The sequence below is a fragment of the Psammomys obesus genome, unplaced genomic scaffold, assembly GCF_907164565.1.
Source record: "Psammomys obesus unplaced genomic scaffold, mPsaObe1.curated_primary_1811, whole genome shotgun sequence".
NCBI lineage: Eukaryota > Metazoa > Chordata > Mammalia > Rodentia > Muridae > Psammomys > Psammomys obesus.
This window is the reverse complement of record NW_026586383.1, coordinates 780,241-808,236: the sequence shown is the minus strand read 5'-3', so window position 1 is coordinate 808,236 and position 27,996 is coordinate 780,241. Positions and strand designations below refer to the sequence as shown.

The 27,996-nt window shown below is 37.2% G+C and overlaps 1 protein-coding gene across 1 annotated transcript in view; it reads right to left on the bottom strand.

Annotated features, from left to right (window-relative positions):
- Positions 1–27,996, bottom strand: part of Setd2 (SET domain containing 2, histone lysine methyltransferase) — a 77,660-nt gene that overhangs the window by 23,794 nt on the left and 25,870 nt on the right. The window contains exons 9-13 of the mRNA XM_055601590.1: positions 27,656–27,775; positions 25,037–25,684; positions 9,306–9,354; positions 7,184–7,361; positions 4,648–5,317 (exon numbers count right to left, since the gene is read on the bottom strand). Of these exons, the coding sequence (XP_055457565.1) occupies positions 4,648–5,317; positions 7,184–7,361; positions 9,306–9,354; positions 25,037–25,684; positions 27,656–27,775 (1,665 nt within the window). The remainder of the gene's footprint in view (positions 1–4,647; positions 5,318–7,183; positions 7,362–9,305; positions 9,355–25,036; positions 25,685–27,655; positions 27,776–27,996) is intronic.

Below are 27,996 nucleotides of genomic sequence, written 5' to 3'. Positions count from 1 at the left end.
GTGTTCCTAGTAAATATTTTCCTTGAGATGATGCTCAGTTTTTCACTGACAATGGTTCTTGGATCACTTCCCCATACATACTATTATTCTCTGACTATTTGTAAATCTGAATTGAACCCAAAACTTCCTTGAACAGAATGTGACATTGGGATATAACATGATATTAAAAGCCAGAGGTTACTAATAGGAGATTGGATTTTCTTTTTTGGTTTTATGAGACACAATTTCTCTGTTTAGTGCTGGCTGTTCTGGAACTCAGTAGATCAGGCTGGCCACAGTCTCACAGAGAACCACCTGCCTTTGCCTCCTGAGTGCTGGGATTACAGATGTGTACCACCAAGCCAGCTTGGACTCTCAATGAGAATCACAAACTACTTCTTGATGCCACAAGAAGAGGATAAAAGAAATCACGCTCAGATCCCAAACCAGAGTAAAACAGGTAATATGCCATCAAAAAGACTTTCTAAAAAGTTAATATCCACCCAGATAATAATCAGAAGTCAATATAAAAGAAATTTTTAGCAGCAAAAGCTTATCAATGTTTAAAACTAGCTATAACCCCAAGTTACTATGATAAAGGTACATTCCTACAGGCTGGTAATCCTGACTTCAGTTTGTTTCAGACTGGTTAGAGGCAGTAAATTGATTAACTGGATCTTCTGTAGCCCATGAAGCTTAACACCAGATATTGCAGAGAACTGGGAAAAAAAACAAAAACAAACAAACAAACCAAAAAAAAATCTGGCTCGCCTCCCAACCTAATTTATTAGCACATTGTGTCAGCTTTGTCTTTACATGTTCTTCCACACGGACAGCATGTGTAACTAACTCTTCTATTGCTAGGTCACTCAGCAATCTTGTAATTAGTCTACTGTTGTCCTTAAGTTTCATTATTTTCTCTGTCTGAGCAACTAACAAGATCTCTTTAGATTGTGTCAGATGATATTATTCTATTAGACCATGCGAGGGGATTTCTACAGGACTAAGTAAAAAAACCTCCCAGAATCTGTAACCTTAGTTCCTACAGAATAAATTTCATAATCGTCCCATGTAATTTGTGTTACAAGCATTTAATACCGACTTCCCACAACATTTTAAAAGCTAGAGCAAAACAACTATCCTACTCTCCTAACTCTTTGAAAACAGTATCTCACTATGTGATCCAGGCTGGCCTTGAACTCATTATCCTCTCTCAGCTTCCAACCATGCTGGGATTACAGGCATGCACCACCACACCAATCCCAAACACCAATTTAGAGCAAAGGGAAGAACAAACTAACCAAACAAAAACAGTTCCAGGGGGAAACATGTTATTTCTAGAGATAACAGGAGGTAAAGCATACAAGCCCACAATGGGAGTGGGGGAACCTAGTATCTTGGAGGCTAAATTCCTTGACATTCAATGACACTGTGATCATAAAAAGTCTAAGAAGCAGAAATTTTAAGAGTTAGTTTTTTTTATTTCTGTGTACGTGTCTGTATGCATCAATGCCATGTATGTGTGCAGGTATCCTCAGAGGCCAGAAGAAGGGGTCAGATACTTTAGAACTGGAGCCACAAGCACCTGTAGGTGTCTGACATTGGTGCTGCGAACCAAACTCTGAGAACTCAGCAAGTGCTCTTAACCACTAAGCCACCTTTCCAGCCCCATGTAAAAATTTTAAAGTGATGACTAGAGCTGTATTTCTTTAGCTCTTAGACTAATTCCAAACATTAGCAACAAGATAACCTCTGATCACAAATGCAGCATCTAAATTTATAAAATCAGGTGCCAAATTTGACCTGTTTCTTAAATGCAAAAACATTGTCTAAAGGATGAGAATTTAGAGCTGGAGAGATGGCTCAGAGCTCTGGCTGCTCTTCCAGAAGTCATGAGTTCAATTCCCAGCAACCACATAGTAGCTCACAACCATCTATAATATGATCTAGTGGCCTCTTCTGGCATGCAGGTATACATGCTGGCCGAGCACAGTAGACACAATAAAAAAATAAATCTTTTGAGAAAAAAAAAAGTTAGAATTTGCCACCAGGAATAACTCAAAGAACAATAATTCCCAAAGAAAATGATTTCTTAAAATGCTGACTACATAGCACTTGAGCTAAATAATCACCCCCAATCATAGCATTCATCAGTATATATAGTTAAAATGAACCCTTTCCCCCAGAGTTCAATATTTTCTTTCCCTAACTAAGCAGCTAATAATCATTTGCAGGTGTCAAGACCAACATCAATGATAGGTGCTTAAAAAAAAAAAGAAAAAGAAAGAAAAAAAAAAAGGTTGGATATGGTGGAAGCACTTAGGTCTGAGGCAGGAGGCAAACTTGGGCTACCTATGAAGATCCTGTCTCAGCATACCAATTGATTATCCAATACCAAGTGGTCAACCCTGAAATATATATATATATGACACAAATATATATATATGACACAAAGACTGAGCATGTTGTTATTTATGTATTTAGAAATACACAGATACACACATGTGCACTCGTACACATATACACACACACACACCAATAACGAAAAAGAGGGTGGAACTTGAATTGGAGGGGTTACATACGAGAAGTTGGAAGAAATGGAAAAAATAATGTTTTATATACATATACACACGCACACACACACCTTAACAGGCTTTTAAAAGAAAGGACTTCAAACTTTAAGACGTCATTAACTTGTTTTCAGTTTAAATAAAATAATGCAAAAAGTATCTATATTTGTGAAACACATAAAATGTTATATCACTGTTAAAACTCTGTAAACCTGAGAAGACTGGCTTGCTACTTCAAATGATTGAAACTTTACATACTATAAAGTGAGTTCAAGGCCAGCTTAGACAACTTAATGAGGTGACACCTTGCTTAAAACAAAACAAAACAGAAAGAGGGCTGGAGATGTAACTCAGTGGTAGAGTGCTTGTTTGAAACATATGACACCACGGGATGCTTCCTAGCACTAAAAAGAGGTGAGGGTGGGATTATATGCCTTGCCACCAAGCCTGGCTGACAGCTTGCTTCTTCTATTTTCAAGAAGGGAAAATGGCTGAGCAACATTTTATAAAATGAAAATATTTTGAAGCACTGAAGTGTTCTGAAATGTGGCCTAGTGTAACTTTGTAAAACTAAGTCACTCTTAAATGTCGAGACAACTACAGATCATATGACCTCTGTTAAAATTAAGCTTGTGGCTGGGCAGTGGTGGCACATGTCTTTAATCCCAGAACCTGGGAGACAGGTAGTTCTCTTGAGTTCAAGGCCCAGCCTGGTCAATAATAATAAAAATAAATGAAACTTTGCTTAAAGACACAGTAAAAAGTCATTTTATGATAACGAACTTTCCCAAATGCTATACTAGATACAAACAATAAGTTTACTACAATTTTAATTTTTGTATGTCACATATCATAGTATCATTAAAAATATCACAGCTTATGGTAGAAACACAGGATTTGAACATCATAGACCTTAAGGTCACTTACTAGAGATTATATCTGAGGCCCAGATAACAGTAGATGAACATGACTCAGCTGTACTTCATAGAACATTAATGGTAATACTTCCTTCAGCAGTAAGGTAACTGCATAACTATGACTAAAACTTTTGAAATTCATCACTATACTATCTATCATCTTATACAAAAAAGAGGCATTCTGCCATTTTACAGATGAGGAAACGAAGACTCAATAACACACACATCTTCTCCAAAAATAAAGTAAATGATAGTCGGGATTCAAAATAAACACTAACAACCCTGTCACGTGTTTCTCATTACTCATATCCCTACATTACCTCTGATAACTAATTTCATAGAGAAAGAGAGAGGATCTATTTATCTACTACTCAAGAATATGTAAAGTAGCTGAGCCTTTAATCCTAGAATTTAGGAGGCAGAGGCAGGCGGATCTCTGAGTTTTGAGGTCAGCCTGGTCTACAGAGTGCATTCCAGGACAGTCAGGGCTTCACAGAAAGACCCTATCAAAAAACAAACAAACAAACAAAAGATATGTAAAGTAACTAGGGAGTCAGTAAGTTATTTTCATTATAGATTATAGTGGTCAAGTCTTCCTGATGACTCTCCACTGATTACCACCGCCTGACGTGCTCACTCTTAAGGTAGTCTCCCCTAACTCTCTGTGTGGTGAACAGAATATAGCAAAGTGATCGGAACTGTGGGTAGTCCTACTGGGAAGCCCTGGTAGTGGATAAGCTGCAAAGTGAATCCTCCATTCCTAATCTAGCCTTCAGATGACTACAATCCTAGCCTGAGATGTAATTTCATGGATCCAGACCACCCAAGGTGAGTTGCTTCTAAATTCCCTACTAATGGAAACGGTGACATAACTATTGTCATAAGACCAGCCCACCCAGCATTTTACACAGTAGATAACCAATACAGATACAATGGATTCAAAGTCTAGAGATATAATGCAGTGGAAGAATGTCTGATGAGTTTATGCAAAAGGCCCAAAGTTTCATCCCTAGCACCAAGACCAAACAAAATAACCTATGGCAGGATTTCTTCCTTCATATCAGATTAATCAGCATCTCAAGTGAAATCAGGTTATCAACAGGATTTCTCTTATACCACATTTAATTAACATGGCATTAACAGATTTTAAAATACAAAAGAGAAGTTCCACTAGTAATTACCTGCACAATTGGAGGAGTTGTCTGTGAATAAGGAGATGTCACACCATAGACAGTTGAACATGTCTGTCCTTGATAATATATGGTTGCTTGAGATTGTGCAGGAGAATACTGCTGCTGTACATTGACAGACTGTTGGTTTGAATCCCAGACACTGTAATTCTGTCCTTGGACTGGGCCTGGAGCTTGTACTGGCATTACAGAAACGCTGGAATCTTGGTGTACCACACTTTCATTCTGAGCTACATATTGTGAACTGGAAACTTCCACAGAGGCTGCCACATGCGGCACCACTGGCACTGATGGAGCAGCAGCAAGGGTTTCTGTAGAATGTCCTACCAAGGGCTGAGCATGATCATAAGGAGCAGGAGAGCACACAGGGTCCATGCTAGGTGTGGGCAGAAGCACCTTTCCAGCATTAGGGTTGCTGGGATCCACATAGGCTTGCATGGGATAACCTGGTGGATAGCCAGCAAAGGGGTGATGAGAGGCATTATATCCCAGAGAGTCAAAAGGTAGTGGTGATGTCATTCCCAAGTTCTGCATCTGTTGCTGTTGCTTCTGAGCCTCCCTCTGCGCTACCTCTTGTTCAAACAACTTCCTACGTTCCTCTGTAGAAAGTTTATTTCTGTCTTTAATTCGTACTTTCTTTTTAGAAGTTGGTGTATCATATCTACAAAGAAAACAATACCACAAAAGGTTACCAAATCACGGACACATCAAAACATTTATAAGACAGTAGACCATTCATGAAAAAAACCACTAACCACATCAAATCTAATTTGACATTGCCTAAAAGCTGTACTCAAAATTAGTTAACGGGGGTTGTTATCCAGGGCTTGCTTAAATTCAATATTTAGCACTACAAAAACAAAACAAAACAAAACAAATGAGCTGGAAAGATGACTCAGTGGGAGCCTGTATTGCTCTTACACATGACTGCAGTTCAGTTCCCAGCAGCCATATCAGGTAGTTCACAATTGCCTATAATTCCAGTTTTAGGAGGATCTAATGCTTCTGGCCTCTAAAGGCACATGTGCACATACACACAAATATTTAAAAAATTAATCATTTCTTCTCTTTTTGGTTTGTTTTTTTGAGACAGGGTTTCTATATAGCCTTGGCTGTCCTGGACTCTCTTTGTAGACCAGGCTGGCCTCAAACTCACAGAGATCTCTGCCTGCCTCTTCTGATATTAAAGGTGCCACCATACCTGGCTTTAAAAATGAATCATTAAATTACATTGGGCTGGGGAATATAATTCAGTGGCAGAGTGTGTGTTTACCATGTACAAAGCCTTGTGTTCAATTCCCAGATGTCATAAAACAAATGAAAAAAGTAAGGAATCTGGCAGCTAGAAGAGAAGCCTCAGGAAATCCAACACTTGAATAATTCCATCTCTATTCTTAGATTTTATATATCTGAATTAGTGAAATGAGCTTCCCAGTCTTCCTTAGGGTTCTATACAAATACAGAAAATTTAAAAACATAACAGGATAAAACCCATTTCTTTGTATATAAATGAAGAAAAAAAAAAGTGACATGAGCCAACCAACAATCCAATATGCTGACTAACAGGAGTATCTGGGCCTTGACCTCAACACCTACACAAAAGCCAGTCAGTATAGTAGCTAGTACCTGTCACCTTAGAACTCAGGACACTAAGGCAGGATGACTGCTCTAAGTTAGGCCAACTATGGTAGCATAGTGAGAGCCGACTGAAGACAGATAAGTAAAAAACTCAACAGTAAAATCTTATACTTGGTTACCTAGAAGATATGAATTCTCAAAGCCAGTGATGTGTATGTCTGCCTATCTTTTGAAAAAGGGTCTCATTAAGTAACCCCGCATAGTCTAGAGAACTTGCTATGTAGACCAAGCTGGCTCTAAACAATTCTCCTACCTCGATCACATAAATTATAGCTGCATGCTACTGTGCCCAGTCTTAACTTAGACACTTTTTTTTTTAAAATAAATCTTTCTTCTATTTATATACTTATTTTATGAATGTATGAGCAGGCACGCCACAATACAGTTTCAAAAGTCGGAGTACAACTTGAAGGACTTAGGTATTCTTTCTTCATATGAGCTATAGGAAAAAATCTTAGGTCACCAAGCTTAATTAACAATTAGCGTCTTTTCCCAATGAACTATTTTTAAACTCTGAAAATTTTATAAACATATATAGTAAATTTTAGTTGTATACCCTCTAATTCCTGACATCCTTCTCCTTTTGCAGCCCTTCTTAAAAGATTCTATTCTATTCTATTCATTTAGTGTGAACATGGTTTGTGTTTGTGCACAGAGCTTAAATGTGGATGTTAAAGAACAACCAGCCAAGAGTTGGTTCCCTCTTTTTACCATGTAGGTCCCAGGAATTAAACTGAGGACCATCAGGTTTGGCAGCAGCCTACTTTACCTACTGAGCCACCTCACCAGTCCCAACCCTCCATTTATATGTCTTCTTTTCTGTGACCTGACTTGGAAACATTTTGATTTGCCCAAATGAAAAAAAAAAAAAACTTACATGAACACTTACCTGTCATCTGGCCTTTTTGTTCCCCGCTCATATGCAGAAGAGGGTGGTGAGAGAGAGCCCCTTCGTTTTCTTTTCTCTTTATTTTGAGTCTGCTTGTCGGGGTCTCTCTCTCTCGACCTGTTAGGAGTCTTTGGAGCTGTTTGATCTCTCAAGGCAGCATCTCTTCCCCGTTCAGTTACTAGGGGATAGGTTATTTTTTTTAAGTTTACTTTAGTAGGAAAATAACACATCAAGTATATAATAAAACTTCTATCCAAAAATAAATGTATGGATTCTTCCCCTCACCTAGTCCTGACTTTGAATTTTAAAGGTTCTAATTTTTAGCTGCTTGACATTGAAGAAGCAAAACTAAATTTGTATTTCCTCATTCTAAGTCTGAGACTAAGCAAGAATACTCCACAGGCAAGAGAAAGACTGAAGTTTTTCTATGAAAGGTTGCTCATGGGAAAAAAAAAAAAATCAAGCTCATCCTTTGAAGCTCCCCAAGGGCCACATTAGACTAGACACTTGGAAAACACTGGAGGTAACCCTGAGATATTGGAAGGTTTGCCTGTAGTGCTAACTGCCTAACACAGATAAGCCTAGACTGGTAGCCTCTAACAACTTCACTAAAAACAGTGCTGCCAATGGTTCTACCTTACTGGAGTTTATAGTCCCATGTAAGAAGTCTGGCTATGAAGAGAATAAACCATCAGAACTTTTAAGATTTGCAAAAGAGATAACAATGGAGTGAAGGATATCACATAGTGTTTACTGAAAGTATAAGAGCCTATGCTCATTAAAAATAAGGTAAAGGTCAACACACACACAGAGCTGTTCACTCTAGCCACACTGGGTCAGAGCAGAAAGGGATTCAAAGAAACCAACCACAGCCCCAATAACTGTGTTCACTGCTCTGGCTCCTTAAACTTTGGTAGAATCACAATGACACAGTAAAGTCAAGAAACTAGCATATACTATCTGTTCTGTACCAAAGATTTTGAGCTTCCTTAGTAGTCACTGACTTCTTAAGACTCTAGTAAAATTTCTTTCTTTTTCCTTTTTTGTTTTTTCAGACAAGACTTCTCTGTAACAACCCTGGCTGGCCTGGAACTCACTCTATAAACCAGGCAGATTCACAGAGATCTACCTGGTTCAGCCTCCTAAGTGCTGGAATTAAAGGTGTGAACTGCCATGCCTCTGCTAAGATTTTTTTAGCTTTCCCTGGTAAAGTATACATAAACACACACACACAACTCTACATATGAACAGCTAGAGGTAAACACTGCTCCACAGACCTCTAAGAATATGGATTTAAGAATGTCTACTTTGGGGCTGGAGAGATGGCTCAGTTGTTTAGAGCACTTGCTGTTCTTGCAGAAGACTTAAGTTTGATTCCTACTATTCACATGACAGCTCACAACCATGTATAGGTCCTATTCTAGAAAATCTGATGTTCTTTTCTGGCCTCTGAGGGCACCAGGAACACAAAGATTGTACACACATATACATTCAAGTACAACACTCATAAAGATAAATGAATAATTCTTTTTAAAAAATTAAAGGGTTGAAGAGATGGTTCAATGGCTAAAAGCACTTGCTGCTCTTGGAGAGGACCAGGGTTTGGTTCTCAGCACATATATGGTTGTTCAAAACCGTTCCAGAGGCTCTAGAGCTTTCTTCTGGCCTCCCCCAGGCACCAGACGAACACATTATAAACAGACATACAAACAGGCAAAACATTCATATACACATCTAAAAAAAATTTTTTTTTTAAAGACTGTCTACTTTAGGGCCAGGGAGAAATGCTCAGTGCTGGAGTACTTGTCCAGCACGTGAGGAGCCCCAGGTTCAATCCTCAGCACTGAAGGAGCAAGAAAATAAACAAGATTCTCTACTTTAGAGGGAAAAGGATAAATAAATGAAAAATAAGTTAGTAAAGCCAACAGCATAGGCAATTTAAGAAACATCTCTTTAGGAAAATCCACTAAAAAAGAATATAGGTGCAAGTTTCCAAACCATCACATGCTATGTTTCATTTTTCTACGTATGTTTATTTCAAAGGGACGAACACTAAAATTCTTATTAGTTGATTCCTTGATTACATAAATTCTTAAAAAGGTACAAGTATTCATCAACCTACCTGTGCTCTCTTTTTCAGTTTGACTTTTCTTTGGAATTCGATACACCTCCTGCAAACAAAACAAAACAAAAGATGAGTTGATACTGTGGGGTGATGAGACAGTTGCTTCGAAACTGATAACATAAAGCTATGGGGAAGTGGGGAAACACACTACAAAGAAAGCAGATTGGTTGGTATTTAAGTATTTTCCAAAACTTAATCCATTTGGTTTTAAATAAACTAGGACCTGGCTACATGAAAATGAATAAAAGATATATATGTATATATTTCATAGTTATCAAGGTTTGTATTAATTATCTTTCTCTTTTTTTCCTTTTGGTTTTTGGAGACAGGGTTTCTCTAAACCTTGGCTGTCCTGGAACTAGCTCTGTAGACCAGGCTGGCCTCAAACTCACAAAGATCCACCTGCCTCTGGCTTCTAAGTGCTGGGATTAAAAGTGAGATCAAAGGAGGAAGGGAGGAAGGAAGGAAAGAATGGTTGGGGGAAAAGACTGTACCAAAATTGATCATGAAAAATGTGAACTATGTTTTTATGTCTTGAAATACATTTACCTGCTGCGTAATCTCTAAGAGCATACTTTGCTGGTCTGACAATTCCACACTATTCTCATCCACTAGGTAACAGATGAGTACAAGCTCTTACACAGCAATTGAATTAAATAAGCCAACCAATGATGAGCCTACACATTCTCAATGATTCTCTCCATTTATAATAACTGTAATTGTTTGTTTGTTTGTTTGTTTGTTTGTTTGTTTGTTTGTTGAGAAAGGGTTTCTCTGTGTAGCCTTGGCTGTTCTGGACTTGCTTTGATGACCAGGCTGGCCTTGCACTCACAGAGATCTTCCTGCCTCTGCCTCCCAGAGTGCTGGGATCACAGGCGTGTGCCACCAGAACAAGCCAGTAACTGTGTAATATACCACACACATACTGCCTAATTATCAGCTATGTAACCAAGTGATCCAATTCTGAAAAGGTACTCCAAGAAAATTAAACTTATTTCACATTATAATCCAGTAATATTTGGGGAAAATGAACAACAGTCCACAAATGAAGTACACAAATGAAGGTTCAAGACAAAATATTCAAGTGGGGCATGGTGGCACCCACCTTTAATTCCAGCACTTAGGAGTCAGAGACTGGCCAATCTCTGTGAGTCTGAGGACAGCCTGGTCTATATAGTGAGTTCCAGGACAGCCAGAGCTACATAGTGAGACTATGTCTTGGGGGGGGAGGGGGGGGGAAGGTGTGTGTGTGTGTGTGTGTGTGTGTGTGTGTGTGTGTGTGTAAGTATGTATGAATGGAACCTCTCCACTATTATAGGCACACTAACAGTTTATCCAATAGATAATTTTACCTGTGCATTTATTCTATGTACAACATGTCACGTTTAAATGCTTCATATGTATTAATCTTATATGAGCTTCAAAACAAACCTCTGGGTTAAAGGAAGCAGCCCAGTGGTACAGCACTGGCTTAAACATGTGCAAGGCCCTAGGCTCTATGCCCAGCACCATCCAAAAAAAAAAAAAAAAAAAAGTTTGCCTAGCCCTCCATTTTACAAAAAGGAAACTTATTTGGAAGTTTAGCTACCTATTCAGGACTATCATGCAATAAGAATTGCACTCCAACACACCTGCTTGACTAGATGACACACGATACAGCTGATAGCATTATTCTGGCATAGAGAAACACTCTGAAATTAATGCATAAATGTAGATTCCTCCATTCCATTAGCCTCTAGAACACTCCTTCCTATGTTTAAGGACTTCCATTAAAACTGTGATTCTATCCCACAGCTGCACAATGACTCCAGGAGCCTTTCATAGTAACCACACCCAAGACAAACTAATCTTAGAAATCCTTTTTTGTAAAAAAGATCATCACATAACTGACGCACACAGTAAAAAATGAGAACTATTCAAATTCAGGCTTTTCTAAAAAGTTCTCATACCTCCTAGCAAGATAGACTCTGGGAAAGAACTACCTTGGTTCAGAACATCAAGGCTCTCTTTCTTCTTGAGCTGCTTTTGCATGTGGAGAAGACACATTTCAATTTGCTTCTCTACTCTCTGAGATGCCTATACTTGTTTGACTGTCAGTAACCAGACTTGGAGAAAAGTAAAGGAACTACTTACCAACAACCACCTATACCACAAATTAATCTGAGGTTTAATGACTGTTTGAAAATACTATGTAAATTTAGGCACTCAAAAATCCAACATAAGGAATACTTAGAATAGATATACCAAATACAAGCCTAAATTCTTTTCTGTAAGATCCTGAAAGTATTAGTGTTCATGAAAATGCTGAAAATAAAATATTATATGGACTTCTGAATTTGGGAACCCATTCTGTGATGGTTAATGTGCCATAGAAAATGCTTGCAAAAGGTTACATCAATTGGAAAGCTGAAAATATATTCTGAGGCCAGCAAGATGGCTCAGCAGGTTAAGAGGATCTCTGAGTTCAATTCCTAGGACTCACATAAGTAGAAAAATGTGATTGTGAAAAACTGTCCTCCACATATGCACAGTTGCACACGACAGACACAGACACACACAGGCCATTTCCTAAATTTTTTAAAATTTATTTTATGTGCACTGATTGTTTTGTCTGAAAGTATGTCTGTGTAAGGGTGTAAGATCTTAGAGTTACAGACAGTTGTGAACTTTCATGTGGGTGCTAGAAATTGAACCTGGGCCCTCTGAAAGAGCAGTAAGTGCTCTAACCTCTGGGCCAAATCTCCAGCCCCTAAATTATTTTTAAATTATGTGTTTGTGAGTACGCATATGTACATGATACATCTGGCCTCTGGATTGGATTTCCCTGGAGCTGGAGTTATAGGTGGTTGTGAGCTCCCAGGTATATGTACTAGAAATCGAACTCAAGGTCCTCAGGAAGAGCAGGGGCCATACATACTGCTAGGCCACCTCTCCAGCCCAAACTACATGTTTCTTTATATTTAAAAATATATTTCTTACAGTTACTATCACTAACTGCTGATAATTTAACTGTAGTAAAGATGATTAGTACCACCTACAAATAAATGGAACAAGTTTTACTAGTATATACCCAAGATTAGGAGTTGACTAACTTAATCTAATTTGTTGAAGCCAAAACCACATGAAAACCTATTTTCTACTCCCTATTATTTATGTATTAGGAGATTGGACTTCTAAAAATGAAAATGGACTGCATCAAAGTCCCATGGTGTTTTGAAAGATAAGAGGAAGCAGCCTTGTGAAGGCTACTCTGACATTTCTTAAGATCATTCTATCTGATGCATGAAGAGTACTAATGTATTGGCCTGAGTAACAGGGAAGTCTACTAGGAGTAATGTCACAGTTATAGGTCATTAAGTCCACTGAAGAAAACGTTTTATCTGAATTGGGCTTCCTCACATTAGCCCTCAAAATAAAATTATTTTTCTTCATTCTCAGGCAAGAGCCTGGCATACTATAAGACAATATTGTGAGCTAGGAGACCAGGGCTGTGTTCAACCCTTATACTTAGGCCTAAAAGAATCTTACTTCTGTCACTTCACTCAATATTTTGATATCATTCTTTTTCATTTCTTTAATGTCTACGTAGTACTCCCAACCAGCACACACACATACACACATTCAAGCTGTGAGTGCTATGAGCCAAGAACAAATCTAGTTTGCTGATATATAAAATAAAAACATCAATATAATTTAAAAGCAGATACCAATACTCTTTTATTTTGCACCCCTGAGATACAAACTACCTGCCATGAAGGAATTCCCAGAATAGTAGAAAATGGCTGCTCCAGGTCTTGGTGGATTAGCATACCTGCAAATCACAGCACCAGGAGGTACAGACAGGATGATCAAAAGTTCAAGATAATCTTAGCTTTACACAGCAAGGTCCAAGCAAGCTTGAGCTACTTGAGGCTCTTAAAACCACAAACACAGCTGGGCATGGGGATATACACCTTTGATCGAAGTACTTGGGAGGCAGAGACAGGTGGATCTCTGTGAGTCTGAGGCTAGCCAGCTCTACAAAGTGAGTTGGACAGTCAGGACTGCACAGAGAAACCAAACAAAAACCCAGCAGAATGGCAGAGACTTGTTTGTTTTCTAAGTCTCCCATATTTCTAACACTGTGAAAGAAGAGGTTATTAATATATATATATATATTAATATATTAATATTATATATATATCATGCAAAAAAGACTAAAGAAGTAACTATCCTGGACCTGAGATCATCCAAGCCTAGATTTTGTACAAAATACAAACCTTTTTGTTGTTTGGAGACAGGGTGTCCCAAAACACAAGCTGACCTCAAGTTCAGTATAGCTGACGATTACACTGAATTCCTCCTGCCACCATATCCAGAGTGCTAGGATTATTCTTTGTGATAGAAAAGCTACTTCATCCTTTTCCTTCTGTTTTTGCTTTGAACCATAACAAACTTTTTATCTAAGTAAAAAAGCCTCCAAATAAATTAACTCAGATTTTGCCTGGAACCAATGTTCAGATTCACTCAATCTTTATTATACCATAATATTTCTCAAACAAACAAACAAACAAACAAACAATCCTGGGAGGCAGATTAGAGATATCTACCCGAACGTTTACCCCTAACTTGAAACAAGCTATCTCAGGCAGTTATTAAACTAGGGTATGTGTTTAAGTGTGAAGACATTTCTAATTGTTGTGAAAATGTACCCACATTTGAGTAAAATAAATCTATATACACAAAAGAACTTAGAGCCAGGTACAGTAGCACATGCCTGTAATCCCAGTACTCGGGGAGGCAGAGGCAGGCAGATCTCTGTGAGTTTGAGGCCAGCTTGGTCTACAGAGTGAGTCCATTATAACCAAGGCTATACAAAGAAACCCTATCTCGAAAAACCAAAAAAAAAAAAAAAAAAAAAATTGGAATAAGAATAAATAAGCTGGATTTTAAAATGTGACAAAAGGGTTGAGACAATAAATTAATTTAAAATGAAAGAAAATATAAACAACAAAAAAGAGGCTAAGAGTCTACTCAGAAAACAGAGCAAAAAGTCAAACTCCGATCTCATACTTGCATGGTGAGCACATGGTGAACAAACTGTCTCCAAAGAACTTCATGCTTTTCTTTTCTTTTCTTTTCTTTTTTTTAAAGACAGGGTTTCTCTATGTAGACCAGGCTGTCCTTGAATCACAGAGATTTGCCTGCCTCTCCCTCCCAAGTGCTGGGATTAAAGGCACACAGAACCACCCAGCCATACTTTTCTAAGACTGAGTCTTACTTTGTCAAATGAGAAGCTGAAAAACAAAATTAAAGGATAAATGCCATCCGGGTGTGGTGACGCAAGCCTTTAAAACACACACACACACACACACACACACACACTTGGGAGACAGAGGCCATTGAAACTCTGAGTTCGAAGCCAACCTGGACTATAACGCAAGTCTAAGACATCCAGGGCTCTGTTACAGAGAAACCCCGTCTCAAATAAACAAAACAAAAAAAACCCCTAACTCCCCCCCAGCCTCCTCCCCAAAAAAGGGATAAATGCCAGATGCCAGAAGTTCTACATCTTAGAAAGGAAATCCAACAGGTCAGAGATAGAAAAACAAACAAACAAATAAACAAAGGCTGGAGAGATAGCAGTTAAAAGCATGTACTATTCCAAAAGAGGTTTCCCACTACCACTTTGTGACCCAGAACCTCATGGAGTCTGACACATCTGCCTCCTCTGCATCTGCACTCATGTACTCACACACACACAGCAACATAATTAATAACATATATTTAGTGATAAAAAGAGGAAACAATGTTAAGAAAAAGCCTACAAGTGAAGACTCTTATCTCATGGTGATAGAATTTAGAGAAACTACAACTACTGTTCATCAGATGGGCAGGAGGTGCAGCTTAATGGGTAGCATATTTGCCTAGTATTCAAAAAACTCAGACACAACACAACCAGGTATGGTGGTGAATACCCTCAATCCCAGCACTTGCGAGGTGGAGGGAGGATGACCATGAGTTCACAGTCATCCTTAGCTTTCAGTGTTTGAGGTCACCCAGAGATACATAAGAAACTGCCTCAAAAAAAAAAAAAAAAAAAAGGTTCAGACTTCAATAGTGACACTGTAGCTAGAAAATTAAGTCAAGTGGGGCTTTTCTCTCTCTTGGGTCGGGAGGGAAACTGGAGCCAGGTTCTTGAGCATGTCCAACGCACACTCCACCACTAAACATGCTACCAGGTCCAGTATCATCATTCTAAAGGAAAACTTACATTTTACAATGGTAACTATATATCTGCCAAACAAAAGAGAATAAATTAAAGGCACTTCTTAGATTTATACAGTCTTGAAACTTTATCTTCCAGAAGACAATGCTAACAAACTTACATAAAGAGTGTGGAGGTTCTGACAGTTAAATTCTAAATTCTGTGTCATACATAACTGTATGACAACAGTATGCATTGTACCATATTAGTTTCACTCATTCTTCCCCTCCCCAGGAGACAGGGTTTCTCTCTGTGTAGCTTTGACTGTCCTGAACTCACTACGTAAACCAGGCTGGCTTTAAACTCAGAGATCCACTGGCCTCTGCCTCCCTGTCTCAAAAAGGCAAAAGAAGAAAAAAAAAAAAAAAAAGAAAGAAAGAAAGAAAGAAAGAAAGAAAGAAAAAAAAAAAAAGTACCAGTACAACTAGGTTGAGCAAAGTAATGAAGTAACAAATAATACAGAAAATGATTCATGCTTAAGTATGAATGCTTAAGTAACTGATGTTAAGAAAGGAAATCAACATGTACGAGATATAATATAATAACTGATTAAATTATGGCATATTTATACAACCAAATACCATACTTGTATTAAAAATATTCTTCATAAGCTGGTATAAAAATAGTCATAGTTTATCAACTACAAATGTAAAAAGCAGGCTGGGTGTGTTTTTGAACATCTTTAATGCAAAAATTAGGAAACAGAGGCAGGCAGATCTCTAATTTTGAAACCAGCCTAGTCTATAGACCAAGTTCCGGGCCTGGCTGGGTCACATACTAAAACCTGAATAAAAAAATTTTACAAAGCTGTCTATATATATGCATGATATGCATGATTTCTTCCTAAAAGGCTGAATAAAAAAAAAAAAATAGTATGTTGATTGTTCCTGAGAACCACCACAGGAGACAGGAATAGAAAAGAAACGTTTCATTATATACATTTTTTGCATATCTTACAAGAAAGTCTTTATAAATTAAAAGAAAAGAAAAGAAAAGAAAAGAAAAGAAAAGGTCACACATTTCAGAAGCAGCCCTAGGTATATAGTATGCAAAGGACTAGTCCTGCATGTTCCTGGTTACCCAAGAGGCAACTGCTAAGATGCTGCTCTTTGGCAAAGCCCTCTTACTTCATTGTGCTTTGATTGAAGTTTGTGTTTCTTACCCTCTCCTCCTCAAGCTCTTTCCATCTTGACTACAATCCTAAGAATCTCCCTTAGCAATGCTCACTTTTATTCCATATATATTCACTGAGTTTAGATTAAATCATACAAAGCATTGAAAGTTAACAGCTAATACAGTCCTGCTGTCTAAGACCCTGGACCAGATACTTGTACTAAATACAAAAAGCATATTCAAATAGAATAGTAACTATTAATGATTAATCAGAGTCAGGATTAAATATGTCTCCAATTTCTTATTTTTCTAAGCAAATTAAATCCAGATTTAAGATTTTTTTTCCTTACACTTTTCAGACAGATGTAATTATATCCACTATAATGTTTTAAACATAAAACTCATTACAGTCCTCTAACCAAGTCATCCAGAAAACACCTTTGGAGCACAATTCATTCCTCTCCCATCTGACACCTATACGCATTTTATAAGAAAAACTGTTCTAAGTACTCAATAGAAAAGCCTATGTGTTTCAAAAGTTATGAATGTCCCTTCAACGTTCAAGCACAAATCACATGCTGAAAACCACATTAATAAGAGTGGGAGGATACTTGAGCAAACATTAAAGTAACAGTTGCTACAACTGCAGAAAGAATTTTACTTACTAGTTCCTAAATCTGAAGCACATTGAAAGAAATGTGACATGTATATATCAACAATTCCACAATTCCACAGATGCTTGACAAGAACAAGAAATCACTATTATTTGGGATGTATAAGGCTTAAATCAGAAAATCGGAGTCAGCTCCTTCAACTAAAAATTTTAACTTCATAGTCCTCTTGTTTCTGTTTTGCAGCTGATAAACACACCACCACATACTTCACAGGTTGAAATAACCACATGGTATCTACATAAATATTTTCTAATTTCCTACCAAAAACAAAACCCAACACTATACACTCAAGACGTAATAGTGGTATTATGACTTTACTTTTTCACTCAAGTATTTACAAAGTGGCAAACTCTTTATATATATATATATATATACTAAGAACACCAAAGAGACTACAGAAGCCAAAAGGAAAGCCATCTCTGCCTTTGCTCTAAGTACTACTGTGAAAAGCCATTTGCTATGATCAGAAAGGATGTGATGAGAATACACACAAAGGGCAGAAAAGAATACTGTCTTGGAAAAGAAGAATCGTTTCCCATGGGGACGGAAGAAACTTAGAAGAGAAACCTAAAAGAAAGGCAAGTACTTCAGGTAAAAGAAAATAAAAAAATATGAGAAGCTGACCGTGACTGCTGGACCAGAATGATCTGAGATGAAATGGCAGACATACGGGGAGGTCAGACTGTTGTGCACACAAGCCACACTGAGAAAAATGTAACCTCAGCAGTGTAAATATGGAACCATTAAAAAAAAAATTTAAAGGACACTGACATGAATAAAGTTGTATTTCCAGAAGATGAGTCTAGATACCGAGCATATCATCTACTGTTTGGAGAGTACAATTAAGAGGTACTTTACTCTAACAGTAAAGTACAAAGATACTGGAATATTAAGTCTTATTATAGCCATTAAGAACCCATCCTTAAGCAGGCAGTGGTGGTATATGCCTTTAGTCCCGGCACTCAGGAGGTGGAAACAGGAGATCTCTGAATTTGAGACCATCCTGGTCTACAGAAAGAGTTCCAGGACAGCCAGGGCTACACACAGAAACCCTGTCTTTAAATTAAAAAGAAAAAGAAAAGAAAAAAGGAACGATCCCAGCTACATGAGGTGGTCCAAAACTATGACCCCAGCACCCAGGAGGCAGAAGCAGAGAATCATGAGAACAAATGTAATATCAAGCTGGTATACAAAGCAAGTTCCATGTCAGTCACATAATAAGATCCCATTTCAAAAATAAAAAACATTAAACGGTCCATGCCCTTGAGGATATCATGTTTAGAAAGAAGGAATTAACATCTATGCAAGTAATTTTCATAATCTGTTAGGAATACTATAATGCATTATACTACCATACTGTAGTTTATAAAGGATGACTAAAATCATAAATCAAATTTGTAAAGGAAGATTAAAAACATATTCCAAACTAGGCTAACAGTATGCCTGAAGAATGGAAAGGTGAAAATATATGAACAGATGACATGGCTCATGTACGAGAAAAACTGTTGGGCAAGATCAGACAGATATAACAGTCTAGGTTTTGTTCTTTAAGTACTTAATTTATAATGTTTTTAAAGGGTTTATGCGATGCTACTACATAGTTCTCTTAATCTCATCTATAACTTTAAAAGATAATCAAGGATAATATATTGAAAGCAAAGAATGAAAGCAAGAATAGGAGTCTGTAAGAGTAAAAGCAAGATGAGACTGCATCAGAAGTGTTAATCAGATACAATATCACCTATTTAACCTGTAGGATACGGAGGGCACAGGACAATGCCTGGGAGTTGGTTCTCTCCTTCCATCATATGGGTTCCATCAAGTAGGTCCCTCAGGGTTGGTGGTACATAATTTCTTTAATTAAAAAAATTTCCCACCAGAAAGAATAAGCACTTCTTGAAAAAATGGCTAATTAAGAGCTAGGAAGGGCAAATACAAACTGAACCTCACCTCAAAGAGCATGCTATGTCAGAAATTTTCAAACAGAAACACATCAAAATGATACAGAAGCCAACAAGAAGGGATTTTCACTGGCCAAATGAGGCAGTTTAAGCATCAAACACTGGAATTAATGGAGCATAATTTAAACAGAACAAGAATCCATGAGTCTAAAAGCACTGCTAGGTAATCATCAGTGACTCAAGCAAATAACTTAATGCAGAATCTAATGGACACATTCAGTGGAAAATACAACTTTGCATATTTCCAAAATTGTTCATATGCAGTTTATTTTTTGTTTTGTTTTTCCCATCTAAGGGAAGGAGAGAGAGTGTCTCAATGTGTAGGCACACTGGCCTGGAATTGTCTGTGTGGCGTAGGCTGACCTGAAATAGCCTGGAGCAGGATTCTTCTACTGTATCTTATCTTCACTGGTGTTGGGATTGCAGGCATGAGCCACCATTCACAGGTGTATAGTAACCTGCAGAAGCCCAGCAGACAACTTTGGTGATGTGATTCAAGTTGACAAAATTCGCAATGGAACCAGTGCGTACAATGTGAAGAACATGGCAATATTCCTGATAGGAATACATATCTTTCGCTTAGAAAAATTCAGAGAAAATCAGGCAAAATATTAACATAGACTCTGAATACAGGGCTTGGAGGATTTTTTTAAGCCAATTTTCTATATATTTATCACTAGAATATGCATTTCATGCAGAATGCATACAGAATATTCTTGGATGTTTCAAAATCAGAAACTTTATTTGTAATTAACTAGAAAATTTTATATGGCTTAATTTACACTAGAAAAATCTCAAGTTACTGACTGGTTTGATCATGGTCCCAAGGAAAAACAACATTCCTTAGGTCTTTTCCTACTAGGAAGTTCTTCCTATAATGTTTTATTACTCTCCCACTTCTCATATAGTCTTACACTATCTTTTCCTAAACAAAGGTCAAGACGTAACAAGAAAAATTAAATTCACAGGCAACAGAAACATGATTATTGTCTTTGGGAAAACAGAATATATCACCCAAATGTATAAGGCAGGATGTTTAAAGCAGCCACATTCTGTGTTTTATCATTGAAACGGGTTTTGGTAAACTTTTTCTGGACAAATATTACAATCTTTATAATCTATCATAATCTATCACTTCTCTGTGGCAATTACCAAAGTCTACTAACTTAGGAGCCACAGCCAATATATAATAACAAGCATGGAGCACAGCTACGTTTAAAAACAAAACCAGCAGTGTCTCAAATCTCTAATTGGTATTTTGCCTTTTGAGGCAACATCTTACTATGTAACCAAGCTGGTTTCTAACACATGATCCTTCTCCCTCAGCCCAAACAAGCTGGACTACTTATATAAAAACAATTTATGTAACAAAATGGACCACTAAATAAAATGTGACCTCGCTAGGGATGTGGTATATGCCTTTGGCAGAAGCAGTGGATAGTGAGTTCCAGGCCAGCAGGAACTACATAGTGAGACATAGTAGGGAAGAATCTCAAGGCTAAGAGTGGTGGCACATATCTATAATACACATCTTTAATCTTGGCATCTGGATTATTATAGCTAGAACCCGTGTTTTCACAAACAAAACAAAGAATGAATAAATAAACCAATAAGTTTTAAAACATTTTTGTCTTTTAAAAACCAAGACAATTAAGCCCAGCAGTGGTGGCATTTGCCTTTAATCCCAGCACTCAGGAGACAAAGGAAGGTGGATCTCTGAGTTCAAAGCCAGCCTGGCTCTACAGAGTGAGTTCCAAACAGCCAGGGCTATGTTACACAGAGAAACCCTGTCAACAAATCCACTCCCAACACCAAAAAAAAAAAAAAAAAAAAAAAAGAGAGAGAGAGAGAGAGGGAGAGACTTAAAAATATTCTCAGTGCAGCACTATCTAAAACAGCAGCACTTCCTGGAGGTAACTCTACACAGACAGGCTTATCCTCTTTTACTCTAAAGATTTTTCAAATTATCATAGAAACTGAGGACATGCAACTTCATTTCCAAATGTTGTACAAATCTTTTTTACAGACAATCTGAGTGGTGGAGTGAAATTCCAAGTATTGACTCAAATCCATTCAGTTTAGGTAATTATATTTCAAGTTTCTACAGAAAGCTTAATGTTAAATTTCCTAGCCAAATGGTGGGTTTTTTGTTTTGTTTTGTTTTGTTTCTGAGACAGGGTCTTTCTACATAGCCCTGGCTGTCCTAGACCTCAATATGTAGACCAGGCTGGCCTTGAACTCCCAGCCTCTCCTGACTCTGCCTTCTGAGGACCAAGGCCAAAGGTGTGTGCCACCACACCTGGCTAAAATAAAACAGTGTATTTTTAAGTAAAAGTAGTGTCTACAAAAAGATAAGAGAATAAGAGTAGTCATTAAGCTGTACTAATTTATTACTCACAGAAAGCTTCTATCCCTAAGTCATCTAATCCAGCTAGAAATAAGCTACCCACAGTGACCAGAAGGAGAGATGCACATCCTATATCTAAGTGTTTGTAAAGAAGGCCTTAAATTACTAATTATTATAACCTCTGGATGTTAACAGCAACTGAAACTGCCAAATTCATGAGAACCTTACCTCCTTTTCATATGATCCAACTGAATAAAGATTTTTCCATTCAAGTTATAATTATCACTTTTAACCACTGTTTTGTCTTGTGAAATCTAGGCTGCATCTGCACATGAAAATGAACATGTCTGTAAGTAGCAATGAGCTAGGTGATGTGAGGGCTGCTCTAGAAGAAATGTGTATAGCCAATGCCCTGCAAGCCTAGGCAGTGGTCCTGTGTATATAAAGTATAGAAAAAGTAGCTCACTTAATCCTTTTTTTGCCAGAAGTAGAGATTTTCCTGGAACGACAACAATTGTTGGCAATGAACGCACCAAAATAATGCCGGCGCCAGTGAGTTAACCACCTCTGTCCTCTTTTCACCTATTATATTTTTCATGCATCATCCAACTTCCCAACCATCTTCCTGTTTCTTCACAGAACGCACGCTAGGTTCTCGTTTTTCTTCAGCACGAAGTTGGAAATGGAGTTGAGAAAAGGAGACACATGGTCAGCTGGTGATGTTAACAAGCTCCTTGCTGCCCTGAGAAGCTAGATGGAAATGGTTCAAGTTACAAGGGGGATCATCATCAGATCTGGGAGGACAAAGAGTAATTCATGAAGCTTCATTCCCTTCCCTCCCACCGTCTTACATTTTATTGATGATCCTTATAGTCTGTCATCACAGCAAAACCAAGATTAAAGAGTATGAAGTTATCTGCTCAGGTCTTTACTCCATCCAGTGTAGAAAGGACAACTGGAACGCATGTCCAGCAATGTTATAGTAACCCCACAAGATCAGGGGGGGTTAGAGTGGCCAAAACAACCTCAATCAATGCTTTTTAGTATGAACTAAGTATCAGCAACTAACACAGCGCTTAGCCACAAGTTCTTAGTAAGACTGAAAGATTAAGACCTTTTCTTTTCAGCTAATGTCTACTTGAACACATAGGTGAAGTCAGACAGAAGTAGTTAACTCTTTCAATGCCGGGATAGTATGGTATACAGTAACCACATTAGATTAGTACGTTTCTCTAAAACATATCCAGTTTATCAGTTCTTGATTTCAGACTCCTAGGCAATTGCCACCTCAAGTTTTGTTTTGAACTCAAAAGACAACAGTAATCAGAGTTTAGAAATCTGAGACATGGTAAATGCTAATGAAAAGAATAGAAGAATTAAGAACCCCAGCACCAATATGTAACAAAACATCACAGTTCACAGTAAGTAAAGATGTTTCAGCGATGCAATGCCCAAACAAACAAGTTTGAAAAAAGAGAATTTTATTTAATGGCTCCCTTAATGTTAAGAACTTGGATAAATACAAAATATGAAATCTAAGAATTTATTTGATATATGAATAAAAATGTAAACCTAAAATCAAGAAGATCATTAATCATTAATATAAAAATTATTGTGAATCTACTTTGGTCTTTCAGATAGGAGTTCAAAGGATAAGAAGAAGAAAAAGAAGAAATATTTTGTAGGACTGAAAAATGGGTGTTCAAAGTGAGGTTATTTCCGTTCTACCTAATGAGTCTAAATACACCCCAGAGAGAAAATCATACATTTATAATTTCAGATATAAACTATTACACCAAAAGTCAAATGCATGAAATTATATCATAACAGTCTGAGAACTATCTACCAGAGACTTTCCAGCTTTACAACAATGGCTTTACAACAGCATTCTCTCTTCTTCTATGAAACTGTGGTTTTATGTGTCTTTTCTGTGTCCACCTGTGTACCTTCATTACTAAATTACTGTCATCATGCAGGCTGACAGCGCCTCCAAACGTCAGAGGAACTTTTAGGACCCTGTGCTGTCACAAAGCAGGCTTTAAAAAAAGGGCCAAGAAGTGCCCATCCTACTTTCTCTCATTTAACCACAATTCTGATTCCTGCAGTTTATGCATGGCACCATAAACAGACTTACTACGAATACATCCTTTTATATTTATAAAAAGTCAGTTTCACACTAAATAAAGCTGAGCTTATGCTAAATTCTAAGTGATCCAAGAGTAACAAACATAAGAGCAAGCACAGACTGGTATATGAAAAGGTCTCAACACAGTGAACAGGAAACACAACACACAAGCAACCAACTACTCATTGGGTCCAATCTAAGTTGCACAGGGTCAAATCACACAATCTAATGCGATGAGCTTTTTGTAGTGTCACCTTGCTACAAAAAAACTGGACTACTGATTTATCTGATTGCTTCAACTCTGAGAGAAGAAAAAGAGGAATAGTAAACACAAAGATAGGAAATACCCTGTTCCCATAGGGTCCTCAAAAACTAGATCCAAGAGCCAGAGCACTTGCAGATTCAAACTTTTATACATTCGTATTTACTCAAGACCCAGACTGGTTTTTCTGAAAGGCAAATTCTACACATCTTATTTCATTCTTTATCTAGAATATAATAAAATATAAATGCCATACATATGATATAAAGTTTCCAAACGTTTCCCTTTTTGTTATTTATTTATTAAGATAGGGTTTCTCTGTGTAGCCCTGGCTGTCTGAAGCTCACTCTGTAGACCAGGCTGGCTTTGAACTCAGAGATCCTCCTACCTCTGCCTTCTCAGTGCTGGGATTAAAGGAATGAACCACTCATTATGCATGCCTTCCCCCACTATAGGTCCAATTAAAAAAAACAAAACAAAAAAACTTAAGAGCAGGACTATTTCAGAAACAAAAGTAAATAAGCTAGTGTAATAATGTATTTTCAAAAATAAAATTTCAAAATCATTTTATAACAAGAAGTTCCTAAATTGTCAGTTTTCCAATTAATTTCATTGTTAATTTTCTATTAACCCAGTCACTTGATTTCCAATTAATATAAACATTTGCTGTCATTACATACATAAGTTTAATACTAAAAAAGAATTTTGTTTTGTTTTATTTTACATGACAAGCCCTTGAATTAATAAAGTCATCAATATGATATACTTTTCTCAGTGAGAGAAAAGGAGGATGTTATCTGCATAATGGTTTGTCAGTTACAACTTACAAAGAACCATATTAATCTTAAAGAGTTAAAAACATATTTATCACTAGCTCAGAGATCATATTCCATTTTTCAAAAATACTCATGACTAGAAAGGTTGCCAGTTTTTATTTAGGTTTGCAGCACACTGAATCTGAATAATTCAGTTACAATAACAATAAAAATGTTTTCTTACCTTTAGATCTTTCCAACTGTCTAGTAGCTTGGTGGCCAAATCACTTATATCCACTGTTTTATCTGGTGGTTCTTGGCTTCTCTCACTTTCAACATCAGACACACCCTCTTCCTCATCTTGGGATGGTGTTTCCTCAGCAATAGTGTCCTCTAGTTTTGTGCCATTGCTGTCTTTGGGCTCTGTGTCAGGGTCAGCCTCCGGTTCCGACATGGGTACTTTACTGACTTCGATGGTAGTCTCACTCTCCACTTTGGATTCACACAGCTGTTGTGAGTGCAAGTCATCATCTTCTTCCACAGTGACACTTTCTAACTGGTCAAGGTCTTCTTTGCCATCCTTGCATTCTAGTTCACTGGTTACATCTGAGATTGCACTGTCCATGCTATTTTCACTTATAATTTTAAGTCTGCGAAACATGAGTTTCTTGGGAGTATCCGCATCCACTTCTGTGCTCGGCTTGGCAGAAGGATCAGGTGTATTTAGTGGTGTGTGGGCACGTGATGTGTTCTCACTAGAATACCCATCTCCTTCACTTAACTGCGGAACAGCAGTCTTGGTCTGAGACCAGCGCTGAATAATTGGAAGTACTTTGCTTTCTTCCAGCATATTTTTAGTAGGAATGGGCAAATGCTCCAAAGTCTTTATAATCTGATTAAACATAATAAAAATTTAATCAATCATTTTGTATAGCTGACCTTTCAAATATCAGATAGACTTATACAGGAAATAGTACATTTGGGGTATTGTCTTATTAAATTAAGACTTATGTCTTCATAAATACAGATGAAGCTGAAGGGTCTAACACTTCCTTTTAAGAAGGAAGAAAAACTTTTCTGCAATTAGGAAAGTACAGGGTAATGGCATAATGACTCCTCACTCCACCATGTATGACTGATAAATATTCTCTACAAAGAGGGAATTCCCAAAACTATGCAGCTTAAAAAAAAAAAAAAAAAAAAAAAAGGTGGGGCCGAAGGGATGACTTGGCAGTTAAGAGCACTGTCTGCTCTTTCAGAGTTCCTGAGTTCAATTTCCAGCAACCACATGGTGGCTCACAACCATCTATAATGGGATCTGATGCCCTCTTCTGGTGTGCGGGTATACATGCAGATAGAGCACTATGCAAAAATAAATAAATAGATAGATAGATAGATAGATAGATAGATAGATAGATAGATAGATAGATAAATAAATAAATAAAGCAGATGAATAGATAGTTAAATAAATAAATAAATAGATGAATAAATAAATAAATAAATAGATAGACAGATAGGTAGGTAGATAGATAGATAAATAGTCAGTCTTAGAAAAAAAAAGAAAGAGAGAGAGAGAGAGAAAGAAAGAAAGAAAGAAAGAAAGAAAGTAAGAAAGAAAGAAGGAAGAAAAGAAAGAAAGAAGGAAAACTACTGGTCCTCATTTCTCATTTTCAGTGTCCTTTTCTGTAAGATTCTCCAAGTTACTATAACACAAGCTTTGGAACCACACACCACCATGTATTTAAATGATAGTTTCCATACTTGAAAGACTCAAACATTATCTTCGAACTTTGCCTGTGATAAATAACTAGGAAAAAAAAAAGACCCTTTTTCATCTATAGACATATCCCTCAAACTGAAATTCAAATATTTCTTACAAATTAGTCTCCAGTTTTGTTCTATAGAAACCTAAGACCTCCCAAACTTCTAGATCTCTTTGAAGAAGGCAAAAAAAATTTACTACAGGTCCACTATAGTACTTTATTTTTAAACGTGTTTACATTGGCTGGGTCATGGTGACACACCTTTAATCCCAGTAGAGGAAGGTGGACTTCTCTGAGTTTGAGGCTGGCCTGGTCTACAGAGGGAGTTCTAGAATAGCCAGTGCTACAAAGAGAAACCCTCTTGAAAAACTAATAATAAACAAATAAACAAACAAATAAAACTTTATTAAGTAACTGACTTTGGGGTTACAGTAGAAACTATAGCTACCTATCAAAAGTCATAGTACGTTGTAAACACTGCAAACCCACTTATTATAATACTGCCAATTAATCTTTACTTAGACCTTTGAAAACATTTCTTTGCTTCTCATGATGTTCTCTATCTTGCCAATAATTTTCCAGAACTCAAAAATTCAAACTTTCTCTATTTTCCTCATAATTTAAAAATAACTCTTAGCAATAAGCTAAATTATTATCATGATATATCGTATGTTACAGTTCCTGGTAAATAAAACTTGCTGACTTTAGAAGATGCTATGGAGAAAACCAAAGGCAAACTTACTGCCAAACTAAGGTATATGTGTGGTTATAGCTACAGGAATGATATAGGCATAATAAACATAAAAGTTATTTGGGCAAAATTATATAGGCAAAATAAAATATTAACACATCATTTACAATGATATTCAGACCTGGGCCTGGCAAGACGGTTCACACAGTTAAAGGTGCTTGTCTCTAAGCCTAATGACCTAGCCTCAATCCCTAGGTCTCACGTGGTAAAAAAGGAGAACTGACTCCTCCACTGACCTACAAAGATACTAATGGCATAGTGCTAAATTTATAATCACCAATATCATATCACCTCCAACTAAGCAATCAACAGAAGTGTTTTAAGAAATGTGGGAGTACTGTGAACTGACCTCTTCCTGAAGCTTCTGGTTACTTTCCCGGCCATCACCAAGCTCTGCCATCCAGATCCACAACAACGACAACCCATGGCGTTCTAAAAAGGACTTGAGGCAGGACTGTGAGTGTGTGTTCTTTCATAGGAGAAAAAGACATGAAGTAGGGTGTTAGGGAGGCAATACCAGGCCAAATGTTATAGAAAGCACATGGTGAGAATTAGTATGCTTAAATTAATGCACACATCCCAGAAGCTCTATTTTTATTAAATATAACTAGACATCTAATATAACAAATACTAAAAAGAATTGTAGTATTTAAGAAATTTTTTCTTTAATGTATTTTTATCATACTCCCC